Source organism: Leptinotarsa decemlineata, unplaced genomic scaffold, assembly GCF_025532065.1.
Source record: "Leptinotarsa decemlineata unplaced genomic scaffold, Ldec_3_MD MMD2_P_RNA_scaffold_12, whole genome shotgun sequence".
Classification (NCBI taxonomy): domain Eukaryota; kingdom Metazoa; phylum Arthropoda; class Insecta; order Coleoptera; family Chrysomelidae; genus Leptinotarsa; species Leptinotarsa decemlineata.
Window position 1 is genome coordinate 8,977,216 of NW_027412526.1, and position 21,627 is coordinate 8,998,842.

The following is a 21,627-nucleotide window of genomic DNA, read 5'->3' on the forward strand; positions in this document are numbered from 1 at the left end:
TCATTCTTCACGAAGACGCCTTTTAGAAGACTCAATCAAAGATAACCGAAACTTCCAAAGGCGGTCCGTTGCAAAGCCAAGCCGCAAAATCGACCACCGAACGAGATTTGTTCTCTTTGTTCGTCTGCAGCTTGTAGTGCAAGGCAACTAGATGAAACCATGACTCAACAACAACATTCACTAGCTCACCAATTCATGTAGTGGCAGTTCTGGGCTATCGTGAAGAAGGTACGCTGTTTTAATTATGATTTCCTCAGGACCTTCCTCACAGATCGTCTTTAACTGGTTCCTGGTACAACAATTTCTCAACGACATTATATTCAGTCCTTTCGAATAATTACACATGTTCTAAGGGTTCAATAACTTTCTCCATATTCTGAAGTGGATTGAAGGGCACGACAGGAGTGAAGGTGATCGCATTGCCTACTCTTCAGCCAAGGAAGCGGCTGGACTAAGAATTTTAGGACCCAGTGGCACCCACGGCCTGATGACTTCGACAATTGCGAAACTAGCCAAACGTCACACTCATGATCAATCCCTAAAGAGATGGGTAGACATTAAAGGATGTAATCTTGCCAAGATCACCCTGGGTAACCCTGGGAAGGTGGCGCCGAAGAAATATTTAGCGATGACCAGAAAAAACCTATGCTCAACAGTAAGATTTCTGACTGGCCACTGTCAACTAAGGAAACACCTCCACAATATGGGGCTAGTGAACACACTATGCAGGATATGTGACCAGGAAGGTGAGACTGTCAGGCATGTCTTGTGCGAGTACCCGGAGTTATTGTCAATAAGAGAGTGTGTGTTCGGCGAGTCTTGGCCTACACCTGCCGATATAAAGGAAATGTCTCCCAGTGACCTGTCCACCTTCCTGGAAAGGACAGGATGGACGATGACCTAGGAGGACAACTCCTCAGGAGGATGTACAATGGGCCACATGTGGCCAACGTGCTGTGGGCCTACACTCACCCTACTACTCTACAGATATAGAGATACAGAACTTCCTCCATATCTTTTCCAGTTTCATGATTTTTCCCCTGTAGACCCAGGGTACTTAGATAGCAATATCAAGCTTTCCCATATTATTCATGAAGACCAGTGAAGCTTCCCTACTCTCCTAATACCACAGGGGCTCCCTCTTCTAGTTGAGACCTGCTAAACAGTTCACACAGTCTGCCAGAACCGAGGTATATCATGTCTTACTTATATACATTATTACTTAATAAATTATCATGATAGATCAAATTGGAACCTCTGAAGTAAAATGAATCTATCTAGAACACTTTTTCCACACCAAAACAAAAATACCGTCACTTGACGTGCATTTCGCTATCCAAGTTAGCACCATCAAGAGATGACTAAATGTATAAAGTATATCAATTGATATGAAGGTCGTTATGTGATGATTCGCATGACACGGGAAGAAGAAATACTCAAAATGACAGAAATGAAAGAAAAACAAGGATAATATGAACAGTTGAATTGAATAACGGTAGAGAAAAGGAGCTCGAGGTAGTTACAAAAAGTCAGAAATGAACTGATCAAAGCAAAAATGGATGGAAATGAGGAAACGGCAATGAGGGACAGAAGGAGATGAGAAAATATCAATGAAATGAACGAACAAGAGGAGTTGTCCGCCAAAAACATCGAGTACTAGATAACTCACAGAGTGGTGCTACTCCACAAGGAGTATTGAGCAATATATGTACAAAGATATATGTTGAATCATTACTTCTCTTGTTAATATCACTCACCTGGTATGCGGTAGTCGATCAAGCGTCCTCCAGAGCACCTCGTGCTTCACTCCTCCAACGTTGATGACGACCCTCCTGTTGAGCGCCTTGGAGCGCATGATCATGAAGGGTTCGGGCGGCAGCGAAGACATCGACCTGGAGAAGGGCCTCTGCAGTTGTAAGGGCAGCGGCGGCGGCGGGGGCATGTGTGGGGGCAGGTGTGAGGGAGGCGACATCTGCGGCACGGAGGAGTACCGCACCTGCTCCCTGTTGTTCTCCATGCCGTCGAGGAGGGCGCCGGAGGAGATTTGGTCCCACCGCACGGCCAGTCCTTCGCCTCCATCCCGATCGCCCACCATAGACGGCGCCTGGCTGGGGGTCGTGGTACTAGCCGTGCTGATGCGGCCTCACCCGCCACTGTCGTCGGCCGCGCGTCTTTGGCTTATCCGAACCTGAAACAATATCAATCGGAACTGCAATATCTGGTAACCTAGTGAAAGTATCTGATATATAAAAAAATCGCAAAATTGTTTAAGAAACACCTTTTATATTTTTTGAGGAGAAAACACAAGTATTTGCTCCCGATGGAAGAGTTCTTAAACAGTGAAGTTCGAGGTGTACTGAGTTGAACCCCAAAACGATGAGCAGGCACAGTCCGCCGCGAATTTCTGATATGTACCGCTCTTGGTGGAATCAAATGTGCCAAGTCACTTGAACACTTCCCGTGATACTCAAAAGAAGGTCTAATCTGACCTTTATAAAGCATCAAAAGTTGCTTAGAAGTGTAAAGTTTTCTGGTTCAGAACAGTGCTCCAAGCTTTTGAGAAGCAGCCTTTGCAATTCCACCGACATGATTGTGCCAAGACATATTGGTGTCCATTTCAACCCCAACTGTTATGATTTTTGATTCATTGGAATCATCTCCACACCAAATGCCGGAATAATTATAGAAACATTTGAAAAACTGAGAAAAAAACTTGAGCAAACTGATAACGTTCAGTTCAAAAACATGAGCTTTCACGACCGTAGTCACGATTAGAGAGGAAAAAATATGGGCTGGTGAGCCGTGATCTAATGAAATTTGTAGTACGTGGTCTGTCTCTACAAGGACATGTTTTGCAATTGCGAATTGTTTCGGTTATGTAAATCGGCAGCTGAGCTTGTGTTCTTATATCCTGGTGTTGATGCTGCCTTTGGTAGTACTGATGTCAGATGTCAGAGACATATGGTCGGAATGCTCATTTGATTAGTCGGCTTGTGAATGGTCATGATACCATGACCATTGAAGAGTTTACTGATGTGGTCCGTAAATGTGTAGTTGAAGTATTTTTTCTTCAAGGATGTAGAGCAGTTTGATTTCTTGCGATGTAAACCCATTGACCTGTAAAGCTTGGTCCAATTTACAAATTCCTTGAAGAAGATGTGGCTGTTTTTCTGTTGACCAGTACATCCAAAAATTATACCTTTTCTTCGTTTCCCTCTTCCATAGGAAACTGTAAGTCATGACCCCTGTAATTGTGCATGCAAATTTTTTACAACTAAGTCGGAATGCAATTGGACTGTGGAATATTGCGACTCAATCCATTGCAGATGAAGAAGAAATTGCATTATAGGAGCGTCATGTTCAGTATTGTCAGGCTCACTGTTTTTGAAGTAGATCTCCTGTTATGGTTCTCAAGCTTTGAACACACCTTCAAACAAAACACTGCACACAAGAAAAAATGAAGGGAGTAAACTTTCTTGTCCACGGGCTCTTCAATTCCCCTTCAGTAAAATAACTGACAACAAAGGAAATTCTTCAAATATAGTAAATGAGTTGAAAAGGAAATGTAAAATTTGGGAATCTTCAACACACAATCTCACAATTAAGTGTTTCTTCATTACATAATGGATTCACAATTCATTGTTCGCCATATGAACCACGATGAACTAACGGATTATATCCCATTTTCAAAAAGTTGAAAAATAGCTTTCAAAACAACTTGCTCACTTCCACAAATATGAGTGACCCTGAAGACAAAATATTGGAAATTCAAGGATATATGAAATGAGCTGTGAAAACTGTGACTAAAAGTATATCGGTCAGACTAGACGAGCTGTTAAACCTCGTTTCAAAGACCACGCAGTACATATTCAATATATCGGAGATAAGAAAAGTCTGGCGTGTCTTGGTGAACGAGAGACAGAATGAATGAATTATGTCGAAAATTGTTGAGATCGGTACATGACACTGGACTTTTGGATGATTTCAAAAGTCTTGAAATAGCACAGTATGGCACGAAAATCATGAACAGATAGAAACGTTCTATCCCAAACAGCACATTGATTACTTGGTCCACGAAACGTGCGACGAAACAAGTAATGTATATCTGGTGTTTAGGATTTTATGCACCAGTTTGGTGTATGGTGTGATATTTAATTTATATTATTCGGAGTTCTTATTCGAAAAAAAAAATAAAGTAGAGCATTTAAACACTTTGATTGAATTATATCATTGTGTGACACGTTCATTTCAATATCGGTATTATTTCAATGTATATATTCAAGATTATGTCGTTAAAAAACATTATCACAAATCATGTTTCACAAAATATTTCGAAGAATACGAAAGGAAGTTCCAACCTACAAAATAGCGTAAATGAAGGTATCGAAATTTGTCGAGTCACGGCAACTAATGAGTGAATATTAGTTCAAGTCATTAAACTTCAATTTCCTCTTGCAATACTAAATGTCAAAACAATCGTTTTTTACGACAGAAGCAATTAATACGAGGGGAGAATGTGGTTTTTGGCAAAATTCATTCAATAGGTCAAGGCAGGCAACTCCCACGTGAAATATAATGGCAAGACAGAGAATGTGTTCAAAAAGGTTATTTCTCTAATATAGATTCCATTAAATTAATGATAATTCAGGGAAAAATAATAATTTTATATGAAAGTTTGTCGTACGAGTTGAACCAACTTTTGTGTTATTGTTAGTTGGATTTTTCGGCTTCGAATATATTTTCAAGAAGCTATCACTACACTGAGGTCTCAGTCTACCGTCTCCTCAGGTTGTGACACGCCGCTAGAGTTTCCTGACTTGACGCCAAGGCGTCAATCTGCTTACTCCCCAGGACTGGTCTTTGGTCTCTACAAGGATCCCAGTCTGCCTATGCCCAAGCGTCAATGCTCGGTACATCGGTTCTAGTCTGGTATTCATGTCTCTGGACGTGTAAAGGGGGAACCGGTAGTGAGTCACACCAGATAGTATAGTGACTCAGTAAGTGGCATTCAGTAACTATGGCCTTTTATGGTGGGTTTTTGCTTTTGGAAAATGCCTGAGTGGCTCATTGGTGTCCAACCATTATCCTGAACGTCTCCCGCTATCGTAGATGATCCACTTTTTATCACACGTGACAATTCGATCCAAAAAAAGGATCATTTTTGTTGCGCAAGAGCGAAGAAGAACAGTCTTCGAAACGTGACAATCGATCGTTCAGATCATGGGGCACCCACTTTTCGAACTTTTTTACTGTTCCGTCTCCACCAGTTTTTTTTTTTTTTCATTTTTTCTCTTTGTGTATTTGTTTACTGATGATTTTCACTCAATTTGCAAAAGTTGTATTGATCGCGAAATTCGGCTGTGTTTCCTGTCACAACAGCAGCAAAACAACAGGAATTCGATATATAGATTCGCTACAGAAAACATCTCAGATGATTCGACAACCTACTCAATTAATTGAGAAAGTTGCTGGCCAGCTTGTGTTGTGTGATTCAACGGGTTCTTACGATCATCCTCCTGGAACCAGAAGCCTCTCTACAAGCCGCTACTAGAGCCGACAGACACTCATGTGAGAACCACAGCCACGTAATCTCTCTCGCTCTTTTTTTATATCCTGAACAAAATTCTATTGAGAACTTCCTCAAATCATATAATCCTGTGTTATGCTACAGTCCACTTATCTAATGAAGCTACATAAACCTTTTCAATAGCTTCATCTTTGAAAGTCTTCTTTTGCTATACTGAATTTCGAAATTCACAACGTGATCTAGAACAGAATGTTACTCTGAAAAACACCTTCAGGTTCTGGTGAAGGTGTTTTCAGTCGCAGACCCAGGACAGAGATATCAACCTGCCCAGGAACCTATGCAGCTGTAGCAGCAGAAGCAGAAGCAGAAATTTACTCTATTGAATTGTGTGCGGAGAGATTGGAAGAATCCAACCTAATACACAAACAAGTCAATAAAAATATTCTCGGAGAGTCAAGCGGCATTGGAAACTCTTGGCTCCTACCGAGCAACGTCTAAATTGGTAGCAAATTGCCACAAACGACTCCCCTCGATAGGAAGACTCAACAGATTGTCTCTGGTCTAGATTCCTGGCCATACTGGCCTAGAAGGCAATAAAGCTGCTGACTCCCTTGCAAAGGAGGATGCTGCAAGCAGTTTCATCGGACCAGAACCTGTCATTGGGATCGCTTTAGGCTTTGCCAAACAAAGATTGAACACCTGGATGGAAAGGAGATTTATGAACTTCTGGCAGAATCTTCCAGAATTGGCTCACTCCAAGGTGTTTATTCACCATTCGACACTTAATACCAAACAGTTGTTGGACCATAGTAGAGATGAACTACGATGTCTAGTAGGCCTTCTTACAGGTCACTGTCATTCGAATCATCATATGCAGAGACTCGGACTGTCGGAAGACAGTGTGTGTCGCTTCTGTTTGGAAAATTATGAAACAGTCTGCACATACTGCCCCGCTGGGGACCGAATCAGGTCCCCAGCGGGGCTGGCGGCTTCGTTAAGAAGCTGGGTTCATTTGGTCGAGTGTGAATAGGTGTGAGCCACAATAAACCCTTGCGGGATGAGGTGGAGGGTCGAATAGACCCACCCACTTTGGACCTAACCTAACATAACCGACTCTAAACGGAGCGAAATGATAACCACTCGAAATTTTCAACTTCGAAATCAAAATTCGTATCATCAATTAACCTTCAACTAGCGTATCACAGAATTTACAATAATGTTAATTCCTGAAAGTTGAAAAACTTCAAATGACACCTTTATGCTCAGTAACTCAGAAACTCAGTAACTTTATTTCCCAAACATTCTTTCTGGGGACCACATCTGCCATAAGTATAACTAATATCATCTGCTTTAAGTGTGATCTGCCAAATGCCTTGCAATTTAATGTTCCTTCTCAAATCGACGAAACCAGAGTCCACAAAATCAGCATTCGTGGTCCCAGATCAGACGTTTGAATTGCTGGACCAAATGTGAATTTTTTTCTGCCACTGGTGTAGACTACAAAAATTAATCATGCAGGAAATGGAATGAGGATTGAATATTCACCGGTGAGAATACCAAGATAAATTTGAATATAACGCTGATTGAGGTCAGTCCTCAAATATGGGAACAGTCCACGCGTTGGCTGCGATGAGGGAGGTTATATTTCGGAGTCTCAGCAACGACTGACTGGCGAGCTACGTGTTCACTCGTATTTACAATTCCAGACTGAGGTGGGGGTGGTTTTGTGGGCGGTGGTGTGGCTGATGGTAGGGATGGTGACGCGGTGTTCATGCAAATGCTTGCTCATGATTGGACTGCACTTTTGCTGGGCCGATCTGATGGGTCTACCCTGTTACTTGATTGTTATGCTTTGTCCACGTTTTTGACATGTATACTACTGTGAAATGTCAAACGGAGTTATATTGTAGTCTATTTTTGGCCTTCTTGAGTACTAGATGATACGTCTTGTGTGTATTTGTATTGTGATGTTTATCCTGCGTTTGGTAGTTCCGATGTTAACAGTTTTATTGTTGATTAGTGCATCAAAAATGGTGGCTCCAAATAACAAACATAAACATAGCGAAACCAACTGGTGTGTTTCGGTGGAATGGTGTTAAGAGCTTTCTCCTAGATAACTTCCATTTAGAAATTTGCAATCACTGAGCTGAGAGGACTTTCCACATGTAGTGGTCGAGAAAAGCTGTGATTTTCACTGAGGAAATTTGTTTGATTTGCTCCAACGTATTCTTGACTTATACCATACTGGAGAGAGAAACAACATCGAAATTAACCAGAATATCATTCGGCTGCTGGAACAAAATATTTATTTTCTCGATGAAATGATACAGTAGATTAGGTAATTCGCACGAAGTGGATGGTCTAGCTTGTGATTATTGAGAAGGCAGTAAAGTCTAGCTGGTGAGGTTCTGTTATCAGTTTTCAGAAGGGTGATATTTTAGTTTTATTATAATGAGAAAACCCATGGTGATATGAAGCCCTAGGATATTACAATAACACTAATAATTTCAATATGAAATCAACAAAATAATACTACTTTTATGAAAACATAAGTGGAATATTTGGCGTAATGATCGACCAAAAACTGGTCGATAGGAGATTAACCTCAGTATCTTGGTCAACAAGTCATTGAACTCATAGTCACCTATATCTTACAAAACTGGAAGAACTGTCAGCTCAAGTCAAATTGCAAATTTTGCAAAAGACTCACCTGTTTTGACTCACAGTTCCAAATGCTGCAGTTCTAGTGGTGGGTAATGCACGAAATAGTGTCATCTCATTTGGAAATTTGCACTCTGTCCAGAGACATGATAATTTCCAATGAAAAATAACAAATGATCAAGTTTTCCTAAGGTTCGCCAACAGAAATAATACGCGAATGAAGGCAAAAGATTAACCATATATTCGACAAAAATGAAGTTCGTCTGACTTGAACATGGAGCCAGCTCATAAAAATAACAATACAAGTGACTTCACAACCAAGCACATCCATTTAGCAACTCACTTCAAAGAAGATGCACACACTAAATAATCGTCGAAAGGTCACTTCAACTGTACGAAAATGTATCTTTGGCACATGCTGTGTTTACACTGTTTCATGTGCCAATGAGTCAAATCAATTTCGACAATAGAATTTCCGCTGCGAAATACCATCTGTTTGGAGACAACTATTTTGTTTCGACATAATAACTCGAATGGAATGGAATAAATGTGGTCATTGAAATGTAATAAACGTGTCCATTACAAGCGAGAATAAAGTTTGGGGGTCGTGTATTATACGAGCCAGTGATGACCATTTTTCACGAGTAGAATACTATACTTTTCAATGACTTATAACGAGAGTATTTGAATATTACTGAAGTTTTTTCCATCACCAAATCGTTATTTTTAACACCTCGACACGTGTTTCGATCACCAAGTGATCATCTTCAAAGAGGAAGATCGAACTAGAAACTAACGCGAAACTAACGCCATTTATGCTATATAGATATGCCATACAGGTGAACCATCCAGGTGTACCTACCACCCATACAGGTACACAACCTGAATTAATTTTATAATTTTGCCTTATCTATTATTTTACAATATATGTTTATATAAAACAATTTTCAGCTATATAAAAATTAACTTCACGATATTGCCTATCTAAATTTATTTTTGCAATGTGTCCTTATGTAGTAATCAGTAAACCAAACAATATCATTTTAACGAGCTATATAGTATGCTCTTTGGTATAGGTCCATCACTGTTATTCATAATATTATTGTGTTTACTTATTTCTACACTCTCATAGGCATCTAGTTGCCTGTTGTTGTTAACTTGTCTAACTAATCTTAATGAACTGAAGTCTATGGAATGGTTTTGTTGCAAAATATGATGGGCGACTGCTGATTTTTCAGGTCTTCCATATTTTAAGTGTGCTATGGACTAGAAAAACTAATAGTCAATAGTTTGAAATTGAGCCCGTCAATAATTGTTTTAAAGTCATTTTGTGCTTTAGTGATGAGCGAGTTCCAGTTTTCGGCTTCATAAAAAACTGCTGTGTCGTCTGCGTAGCTTATAATTGTCAGTGTGGAGATTAAACAGGTTATTAAGATATACTGTGAAAAGAATTGGACCAAGTATGATGCCTTGAGGTACCCCAAACTTCATCACTTCGTATTTGCTTACCTACTTTGAATCAAGTGACTTTTTATGAGAGTTAAACACGTTCCACGAATACCTAAATCTTCTACTAGAGCGTTCAGGAGTTTATTATGACTGACAGTATCGAACGCCTTAGCCAGATCAAAGAATATGCAGAGGCACGGTTTATTACTATCAAAAGATTAATAAACTTGTGTAGTTGAATGATCTAAGAGAACAATTCGTTAATTCGTGTAGTTAATTCCTTTATCGCATCCTGTGTTGACCTGGCCTCTCTAAATCCAAACTGTCTAGATGAGAGGAGATTATATTTCTCAAAAAATCTGTTAACCTTCTCTTCCAAATATACTCTAGAATTTCAGTTATACCAGTGATTAGAGAAATCGGTCTATAATTTATACATTTCAATTCTTCTCCTTTTACAAAAATGGGTTTAATAACTGTCGTCTTTAAAGATTAAGGCCAAAATCTTGTCGTTAGTATTTTATTCATGAGCAGTGTTAGTGGCTCTTTAATATATTCTTTAATATGCTGCAGAACTTCTACTGATATTATATCTATTCCTGGTGCTTTGTGGTTTTTTAGGTTGTTAATTATTTCTTCAACTTCATCTATATTTGCTTCTGTGAAATATATTGAGCTTTGGTTAACAATTCTGAGCTCTTTATAATTCCGAGGAGTTTCTATTTTGAGCACTAGGTCCTCAGCAATTTTAGTATAATGCTCTAAAAAAATTTCCGCGATCTCTATAGGGTTAAGTTGTGATTTTGTTATCGCCATTTTCAATTTCTGTTACTTCCGTGCTTTTGGATGGTTTAGAGCAGGGGTCTCCAAACTACGGCCCGCGGGCCAAATCCGGTCCGCCAGTGTCATCAATCCGGCCCGCGACAGCCAATGATTACCTAATTGTTGTTACTATTGCTGTGATAAGTTGAAGAAGAAAACACAGAATGATAATTACTCGGTTTTATTTACTTTCAAGGTAAAACTCAACGACAGAAATGATGACAAAGAAAACTTTAGTATCTAAGTTTAAGCATATTAATAACTAACAAATAATTGAAATGAATCACGGTAAAACAAAAAACTAATGAGATTTATGTAATTGTGATTTTCCACCGACAATACTTTGTAGTTGTGAATCAATTTTACTTGTACCAATTATCAAAAGAGATTTAGATGCTCATCGGGTAAACATTCTTTGTGTACTTTATCTTGGAAAACGTTTTCTCACACAAGTAAGTAGTACTAAAAACAGAAAACAAACCACGAGCAAATTTATGCAAATTATCAAATTGTTCCAGTGGAAGACTCTTATAAAATTCCAACAAAGATGAATTTTGATATTTGTTCTTAAGCATATCACTGCATCGTAAATCAATAATTTCCATTTGGACTTCCGGAGCCAGGGTTTCAATGTCAGAATCAAAAGGATTTTGAAAAAGCTTAATTTCATTCGCAATGACATCAAAATCTGAAAAACGAGTATCAAAATTTAACTTCAAAGCACTAAAAGTTTCGATTGCAAAATTGACACACTGTAGTGTGGCTGAATATTTCACATGTTTCAAAATGTGTGAAACATTTTTTACATAATTGCGATTGAAATACTATTATTTTCTGCCTGAAGGTGTATAAATCAGGGAGAAGCTGATTTTCTCCTTGCAATCTCAAATTCAGTTCGTTCATATGATTTGTCAAATCGACATAGAAGGCTAACTTCCACATCCATTCACTATTTTCTAAATCAGCAAAAGGGCGCTGCTTCTTATTAAAAAAAAAATCGATCTCTTCTCGAAGTTCAAAAAAGCGCTTAAGGACTTTTCCACAACTAAGCCAGCGTACGGCAGTATGATATGGTAAATCATTTCCTCCAATCTGTTGAATAAACTCGCGGAATTGTCGGTGATTCAGCCCAGTGGATCTGATGAAGTTAACAACTGATATGACTGGTTTTAGAACTTCAGACATATCCAAACATTTTCCGCACAAGGACTGTTGATGAATGATACAATGTAAGGCTAATGGTTTTGAACCACCATCATTTTCTACAGCCTTTGACACAAGTGCAACCACTCCTTTATTTTTACCATACTTATTTTTGCCTCCATCAGTTATAGAATTCAAATTTCTCCACTCATAATGTCCATTTTTGTCAGACAGTTGAGATTATATATTTTCTGCGATGTCTTGCACCCTCCGAGCCACGGTGTTTGCTTCGACTACTGCAATCAAGCATTATTTTATCATTTCTCCATCGATGAATGATTCGCCACGTTTTCCGATTTCAAGAGCCACACGAAAGCTGGCGCGAGTTGCCGACTCTTGTTCAGTATTCGCTTTGGCAAACAAAAATTGCTACGATTTGAGTCCGCGTTTCAAAGCTTCAAATTTTTCCTTCCGCAAACTTCCTGTATACTTGGAGTAACTTTGAAGATGTTTCGATTCGTAGTGTCGTTTAATGTTATAGTCTTTGAGAACAGCTATGGTTTCATTACAAATTAAACATTATTACAGGACTCAATCACAAAATACTGAAAGTTACATTTTTCTTGTCGCATTCACTGTCGATTTTTCGCTTCTTTTCCATACTAACAAATAACACATAAAAACAATAAGTCAAATCAAAATACTTTTATTGACGGGTGTTACTTTATTTCACAATAGACAGTTTCGCTTCCTTCGCCTTTCCTACGCAGACTAACTCGCAGTTGCGCCGCTAGCCTTTTTATATGCAATTATTACTGTCATCTCGAGTTGATCGGAATACACTAGCTAGAACCAGAACTTTCTCGAACCAACGCGGTAATTCCAAATATTCAATTACGCCTAATGCCACCTAGCGGGTAGCTGAAAAAGAGAGTACATAGTACCACTACTCGCCTCTAGATATCGTTAAGATATCGTTAATAATTGAAATGCAAAAAAAGCGTAAGTTTGCTTAGGTCACGCACTTTGCGACTTTCCTAGTCTAGAAATATAGTTAAGGGCAGAAATTGGCCCTTGGAACAAACTGAGAAAATCATTATGGCCCGAAGGCTTCAAAGTTTGGAGACCCCTGGTTTAGAGCAAGCAGCATTTACTGTTTTCTATAGTAATTTTGCACTGTTTTTATTTTTATTGATCTTTTTCTTATAATAATCAGCCTTAGATTTCTTCAACAATGTATTTAATTTATTTCTATACGTTTTGAATTGTCTCAATAGAGAATGATTTTTCCACGGGCATTTCTAGTATTGGATCTGCCTTCAGTTCATTGTACAGTTTCAAGTATTGTGTACCGTGTGACTGGTTGATTGGGGTTTGCCCCTACTAGCGATTTGTGGATTTCTTTCATAGATTCTGAAGTCGTCACCTCATTTGATCAACCACTGCGATGCTCGTCTTGGCAGCTTGTACTTCAAGAAACTTGATTTTTCAAATCAACCACTTCGAACAAACTAAAATTTTTTTAATATATAGCGTGTTTTCATTTCATTTGAATAAACAACCATATTAATAGTATCATCAGATGTAAATAATATTGTGAATTGAATTGTGGAAGTATTAACGCGATGAAGTCCATCAACAAAATCAATTTCAAATGATACAATGAATAGTGAGCCAACGGCCATTGTAGAAATCCTTGATTATTCAATTTCGTGCGACATTCAAACAATTAAAGCTCTCTGTAGGTTCGAATTAATCAGATCATCAGAGAGATAATAAAATAGCAGTATAAGTAACACGTATGGTATATTTTTATATCGATCCTGAGCACCCTGAAAACGAATCGACCATATGGTGAGTTATCGCTATGTCCCGTGTGGACTTTTTATGATCCCATCATGTCTCATTTATTATAGGAAGAAATAGCCTATAATTATAATGAAATGATCAATCGTCATTATCAAACAAACGAAGTATATTTATAAACCCGGCCCTGACATGTATTTATTCACTTTCTTAGGATTGTTTACAGTAAATATACATCTAATATATTTAAATTACGTGTCACGTTGTTTGTCCGCGATGGACTCCTAAACTACTCAACTGATTTTAATCAAATTTACACACCATGTGCAGTTTGATCCAACTTGAAAGATAGAATAGCTTTCATCTTGATTTATAGTCGCAATATTATTTTATTGCAAATTATTTGTCTATTATTTGACATTCACAAATATCTGTTAACTCCAAACGATTTTACCAGATGGCGATATCTGTTGACTGGATTGGATAAGTAATCAATAGATGGTGCTGCTATGTTAAACCTACAAACGTGTCATACAAGTTACAATTCAATAGCATAAACACCACGTGTTGTTGAGACTAAAGTATAAGTTAAATTTATTTTGTAGTAAACGAAATACCGTGAAATTCAATTGTTTTTACTTTTTAAATTTTTGATGTTAGCATAGCCGGCCACGTGTTACTTCGACTCAATTATGCAACGGTACGCGTTTAGTCATCAAAAAGATCATCAAGATCACCGGAAATATTCTTGAAGCAACCATTTTAACTGGGAAGTTTAAAGAAAAGTGGTCCTGTTTCCACGTATACCCTTCAGAACGCTACAGTTTCCAATTCGTTTAGCTTTTGCCACGTCTATAAATAAGTCTCAAGGCCAAACAATGTCCATTTGTGATTTAGATTTGGAAAATCCATGTTTTTCTCATGGGCAACTAAATGTTGCATGTTCACGTGTAGGGAAACCGTCGAATCTATTTGTGTTAGCTAAAAACAGGTTAACCAAAAATATTTTGCACCGATTAGTGCTAAATTGGAATTGAAAGTATTTATAATTCAAAATAATAAATATTATTGTTGAAGATTTAAGATTATCTGCCCTATCTACCTCATCCATAAGTTGTAAGTGTCACATGTTATTTACTAACAACTTTGTAATTTACTCATTTGTTACAAAATTGAATAAAAATAATAATAAATTTTAGAATTAATTATTTTGTATTGATTTTTGCTTGATATCAACTATACAAAAATTTTAATCAATCGTGTTCAAAGTCCTTCCCCTTCAAATCCCAATCCAGTGAATTTTTATACCAGCTTTACCGGTTTCGTCTTCGTTCGTAAATAATAATTTTATTGTATTAAGGGATCACAGTAGTAGAAAATCTGTCATGCATGTCGCCATATTTTTTTACAAATGGCATCTATGTAAAAAAGCATGATGGTCCCCGTGACTGGTGTTCTCCCACTGTTCCTCTTAAATAGTTTACTACAATGTAATATAACAAAAACCTTAGCCAGGGCAACACGTGACCAGGTCTGCTAGTGTACATATAGAAATAAACAGTGAACAAATAAAATACATCTTACGAAGCAAAATAATCTGCCTGTGTGTGAGGAATGAGAATACTGAATCTGACATTGGATGAGAATCATGCATTAAATTAAGTACTAAGATATACATTCAAAACAGCTACATTTGAACAAAATATTAATAAAAAAAAACAGTCAATCTATTGGAATGAGTACTAGATATAGACAAGAATATAAGTTTGGACTGAACATATTTGAACAGAATATGAAGAATCAAAATGAACGAATGTATTGAATGGGTACCTACTAAATATGGATAAAAACATAATTTTGAACTGGACACATTTGAACATAATATAAATAAATTAAACAATCAATGGATATAGAGATTTCAATCATAAGGGTTCCAGACTGCAAACAAATCAATACACAATATATATCCACAATCGTGGAAGGAAGTATTTAAATTTATATTTGTCTATGTATCTCTACTCGTGGTAATATTCTTGACAAATAATTTAATCTCTGTCATACATTTTTTGAGATTTGATTCGTATCTTAAATTTTCAGGAAGAAAACTGTAGAGTACTAGTCCTAAATACCGGAAGGATTTCTGCCCAACTGATTTGAGTATTAATAGTATGACGATACTATGATTCCGACGTGTAGCATATTTATGGTGATAAGTAGTCAATTCTTTTTTGTTTTTATGCTGTGCAGCAGTAATATTTATAAAAAACAGTTGTCTGGGATCAAATATTCCAGAATCTGAATGAAGTAGATTGCTAGGGTAGTCGTAACCTTTTCGTAGGATATATCCGATAAATCTCTTCTGCATAACCTCAAGGGAATGTAGATGAGTTTTCAACACTCCACCCCAACCAATTATACCATATCTCAGATGGGGCTCTAGTAAGCTCTTATATGACATAAATCTTTGTTTTTGATTGAGTATGTTTGCTATCCGTTTGAATTTGTGAAGTAGGCAACGTAATTTTTCAACTATGTGGTCTATGTGCTGGTTCCATCTGAGATTGCTGTCTGAAATTATTCCAAGATATTTTATTTTCTTTGTGGGTTTGATGACTTCCGTATTCAAGATTTTGATGTTATATTCTGGTAGAGAGTTGTCGTAACTACTGAATGGTACGTAATAGGTTTTCTCGAAGTTAATAGATAAGAACCTATGGTCGAACCACAATTTGATTTGATGAAGGTCATGTTCTAATTTATGTTTCAAATTAAACCAGTTTTCATCTTCGCAAAACAGCATAGTATCATCGGCGAAACTTAGAATGTTGGAGTTGATGTCTTGAAGGAAAAGGTTGTTCAAGTCCCCTGGGGCACACCACATGTAATGATTTCCTCTCCACTTCTAGGTTTGCCTCCACTTATATGATGGCCTAGTCTTTTGCTATTGGCAGCTAATTCTGCTATTGTTAATGTCGTACAACAAAAAGTTCATTTTGGGGTGTTGCAAATGAAAACGGAAAGAACTTTTCACTAGCATTTTCTCTGGTGATTCATTAAGGTTTTCAGTGAAGATATTGATTAACTGGTGTCTCACCATGAACATATTGTTTTGATTCACAATACGTTTCTCAATTATTTATAAATATCGATCAGTTCAGTCATTGGTGGAACGTAAAAACTTGTTTCCGTCATTGGTATATCAATTGCTGTTTAGACAGAATGTGAATAAGTTCCGTAATGTTTTACAGTTCAATCTTTCCTTTTTTTTATAATCTTAGTTCTTTGAATTGATTTGTATTTCATGATTGTTCCTAAATAGTAACTATGTTCATCTTCAAAAACCAAGAAAACATATACTATAAACACTAACCAAGTCGGGTACAAATGTGACATATATAAAACTTGTATTTCAGTGAAAATGAGTAAATTTATGAGTCAATTTATGTAAATGAAAGAGAACTGAAACTTTCAATTGAAAAATATTTTTTTAATCATTTAAATTTTATCGCGACAAGAAGAAATATCAGTTGATTTATCATCAATAATTATATGCCAATAATTATCGAGAAATCTACTAAATGAACTTTTTCAATTCTGCGAACTATAATAGTAAAATGCGGCTTAACTGGTCAAGAGAATATCTTGCCTTATCGACATCTACAAAAATGACGTACTTGGGTACTAATTTCCGAACGAAAGATCGACTATTTTTGATGGTAAGTATTTTTGGGAACCGTCCGGGAAGTACCCAATTCCCAGACGCTTTTTATTTGAGACCGTAGCATTTTTCCAGCCTAGTCCGGGAAATATCTATTTCACAAATCTCCAACCTTTCTTCGATCTTCCAGCCTACTAAAGTTGCACGTAATGTTTGCGTCTCCAGTCAGGCGGATGGCTCTGGATGGAATCCAGCAACTTCAGGGTAAGTTTGGGGACAGAGCTCCATAAACAATATTTCAAAGAAGCTCTGCACTGAGCTTTATGAAGCATCAAAAGTTGCTGAGGTGTGTACATTTTTCTGGTTCGGAACAGTGTTCCAAGCTTTTGAGAAATAGTCTTTGCAATTCCAGCGACATGATTGTGCCAAGACATATTGGTGTACATTTCAACCCACAACAAACTTATCGAAGCAGAAAGCGGAATTTTCTGTCCTGACATTATTATATCCGGTTCGGAGACATTTATCTTCTTGGAAAAAACCGATGCCTGGAGTTTTGTGGCATTGAATTGAACCTGGTTACTTTCACCCCATTTCGAAATCACTTCTAGATTCTCATTAAGATATGCAACCTCCTGCTGCCGGTGAAGATGAGCCTCCGTAGCGAATGTCCTGGAATCCAAATGGAATGACGAGACAAGTGTGCTGTTGTCAGCAAAGCAATATATTAGATCATTAGTTTTTTCCAATACGTTTCAAACCATCACACCTTGTACACATTGACGTCATGTTTTTTTTCGAATGATGTATTTAGAGACACCATGTACACCCATGTTAGGAATCACACGTTAAAAGGTAAGACCTCGTTAATCCTTAGCTCGTCCAAGTTTCGACTTCTGAGGGTTGTCGTTCGTAGGGGTGCGACAGCTGGTTAATGGAAAAACAGATTTTAAACAGATTTTTTTAACACATCGACGCCATTTTTTTTCTGGAACGTTGGTAACCATTTTTTTTTCTGTAATGCTGCACCTTCTGTATAGCATTTGATTGGTGTGTTTTGAAACAACATCGTTCCGTGTACATCATTCCAAAAGACGTCCGTTCAGCTGCAATCTCAATGATGTTGATATTTTATATAAATGGTTTTATAATATACTACCAAAATGAATAAAATGCATGCATGATTTGGGCTCTCCTCCATATGGGCAATCCAAATTCATCATAACTTTTCTTCTATCTGAATGTTTATGAACTAGAAGTGCTAATTTTTTGATGAATTGTAAAGATCCCAAACTTTGTTAATTCATATTTTGGTCACCATCATCGTTAGGTTGCATTAGCAACGATGTTTTTTCTTTTACGCTACGCACAACATGTACATGCGATGGCAACCATGTTTTTTTCTTCAATGCTACACACCCTGTATACCTTCATAGTCATGTTTTTTCCTTTAACGCTGGCAGCCATGTTTTTTTTAACGCTGTCAGCCATTTTTTTTTCTTTTACGCTGAAAGCCATGTTTTTTCTGTAACACTCTCAGCCATGTTTTTTTCTTTAACGCTGGCTGTCATGTTTTTCCTTCAGCGCTGCACACCCTGTATACCTCCATGCCATTTTTTTCAACACTGCAAACACACTTTGTATACCTTCATAACAGCCATGTTTTTTTCTCTAACATGCTTTTTCTTTAACGCTGGTAGCCATATTTTTTGCTTCAACGTTACAAACATCCTGCACACCCTGTATACCTGCGCTGCACACCCTGTATACCTCCATGCCATTTTTTTCAACACTGCAAACACACTTTGTATACCTCCATAACAGCCATGTTTTTTTCTCTAACATTGGCAGCCATGTTTTTTCTTTAACGCTGGTAGCCATGTTTTTTGCTTCAACGTTACAAACATTCTGTATAGATTTGATTGATGTTTTTTAAAACAACACCCTGTATACCCAATATTATTGCTATCATATTCCAAGCACACTCAAATCGTTATCCCTCAAACAGCGATAATGCTAAAGCTAACACTGATAAGCCACTTCCGACATAGAAACTTGGTTGCTCATCTACTCGCATGGGAGCTGATCCCCAGTTCTTCCACCATCCCACGCACCGTTTGTGATGGGCCAGTCTCCATCAGGGTCCTCAAATTGTCCTAGATTAATGTTGGTCGACCATATCGGAGCTCATCTTCGAAGCTAGTAGGCGGACAGTGACGTCATCACACCTGTCAAGTTGTGTTTCAGTTCACCAGACAAGACAGAAAAACCACCCAGCCAACCATAGTGCACCAAAATGTCACGTGGTGTCCTCAAACTGTCACCCAGCTAGCTAGGCGGTGAGACAGCCAATCAGAGTGTACCAAAAGTAGGAGTACCCCCAATTCAGACAGATAGTGACGTCATCACACCAATCAAAGTGTGTTTCAGTTTGCCAGACAAGACAGACCACCCAGCCAACCAAAGTGCATCAAAATGTCACGTGGTGTCCTCAAACTGTCACCCAGCTATCTAGGCGGTGAAACAGCCTATCAGAGTGTACCACGTAGTGTCCTAAACTGTCACCCAGCTCGCCAGCCAATCAGAGCGCACGCTTCTGCATCTCAGAACATCGTGGTTACCCAGGCGGGAGATTTGAATTTTCTGTGGACATAAATAATTCAGATAGACAGACCACCCAGATAACCAGGATCAGGCGTATTCCTCAACGAGACAGATCACCCAGTCACGTGGCGCATTTACGTCAGCCGATCTTTTCGCTCAACACATTTTTGTTTCGCCACAGTCATAAAATCATAAAAAAAGAGTTTTCGTTGGAGAATTGAACGCAGGTTGTCGATGTGATAGACACTTGATCTTTAGCTTCGACACCACTGGAGGACATTGGAAGTAATTGCGAACTGTTGATAGTGATGGCTTTGGTCATTGCTTTTCGAATTGTTTTTCGTCATCAAAACATTTGTAATAATGATTCTTGTTCAGTTGATAGGTATTGACAGCTATGACAACTATGACAGATCTGGAGTGGAAGTGACTTATCAGTGTTAGCGGTGGCGTTATCGCTGTTTGAGATATAAGAACATTGGGTATACAGGGCGTCGAATAGTGCTTCCATTAACACTTTCATTGCCAAATGTCTGGTTAATTTTTCGGGCTGTTTCGGCAGCGCTTTTGTTCAATTTGAATTCGTAGAGAAAAATTGGCCGAAAACCGATCAATTCTTATCACTTAGTAATAAGCTGAAAACAGACAAAAAATTGTAGTTTGGGAAAAATGAACAGCATCAAAATTCTTTATAATATCACGTCACAGCTAAAGAAATATATGACATGAAAACGGATAAAACTTTTGAAACAACCTAATAATAAGAGTATAAGAATGAAACTCCAAAAGAGTGTTAATCAACTGAAACGGAACTACATTAAACAAATACCACAGCTTGTTGTCGTGTAGATAATAGTAAATTTGTCGCATGGTATTCTTTATCACTGGATTCCTTCCAAAGTACAGTCGAAAAGTGTTCTAATTTTGGATGCAGTCTCGTTGGATGCTGGATTAGAATAACAATGGTCCATATTTCTGTCAGTTCTTAGTATTAATAATTCTCAGAGAATCGTTTACGTACGTAAAATTCGGATGGAGAAGCATGAGAAATCATCAGCTGTTTTTCGAAACTGGCATGATGCCATTGTTTCAGATTCTTCCGGCGTAAAATCATGAAATATGCTGCGAATTCATAACTTTTCGATCCGCAGCTGAAAATTATTTCTCGTTGAATGATTAACAGAATTTCAGAAGAGCAGAATTCTGACTACAAGTAGAATTATTATTTACTGGGCGGTTCATCAACTTCTGCAAATTTTTATTGTGGACTTGTCACGCAATAAAATATAAAGAATATAGGAGACAACACTCGGGATATAAAAAATAAGTAAACAAATTTTTTTTGGTTAAATGGTTTCATTGAAAAATGAAACCGTTTAACCACTCTCCTAAGTAATCTACAGTACCTATTGATCAGATGGAAAAAATAAAAGAATCGTTGGGCGTAGAATTTTTTAACACTTGCTCAGGTCACGATATATCGATTTTATCATTTTTTTATCTAATCAATACCGTCAATTGCTGAGGAGGGTGGTATTTTTTTAATTTTTTTTTATTAACCTTGGGAGCTGTCTGACTTGTCCATTTAATCCAAGTCTCCAGGAAACACTGCAGCCTCTTGGGCTTATTGCGTTTGTTCTCCCATCTTCTCATGACACCCATTCAATCAGTCTCGTTCCCTGTAATAGTTTGTACAGGTTCCGTGTTGGATGTTCGTCATATTCTTCTGGACGTAATTTCGTACGTCCATATATTGCCTGCCTCCTGTGATTCAGTGCCTCACATTCGCATAAGATGTGTAGAGCTGTTTCTATCCCTTCATTGCATAATCTGCAGCTGAGGTCTCCATTGTACAGCCCCATTTTATTCAGGTGTTCTCTGAGCGGACAATGATCGGTCAGTAGCCCTGTAATTATTCTGAGTCGGTCCCTACTATATTGAAGTAGTTCTTCGGTTC

The 21,627-nt window shown here is 37.8% G+C and overlaps 1 protein-coding gene across 6 annotated transcripts in view; it reads right to left on the reverse strand.

Moving 5' to 3' along the window:
• Positions 1–21,627, reverse strand: part of Shab (Shaker cognate b) — a 229,924-nt gene that overhangs the window by 117,171 nt on the left and 91,126 nt on the right. For 4 of the 6 annotated variants that reach the window (XM_074173707.1, XM_074173723.1, XM_074173714.1 and 1 more), the window contains exon 2: positions 1,758–2,188. In XM_074173707.1, the coding sequence (XP_074029808.1) occupies positions 1,758–2,095 (338 nt within the window). In that variant the 5' untranslated portion in view covers positions 2,096–2,188. Of the gene's footprint in view, positions 1–1,757; positions 2,189–8,237; positions 8,510–8,531; positions 8,622–21,627 lie in introns of those variants that run through there. The other 2 variants (XM_074173718.1, XM_074173716.1) reach the window with 2 other exon arrangements.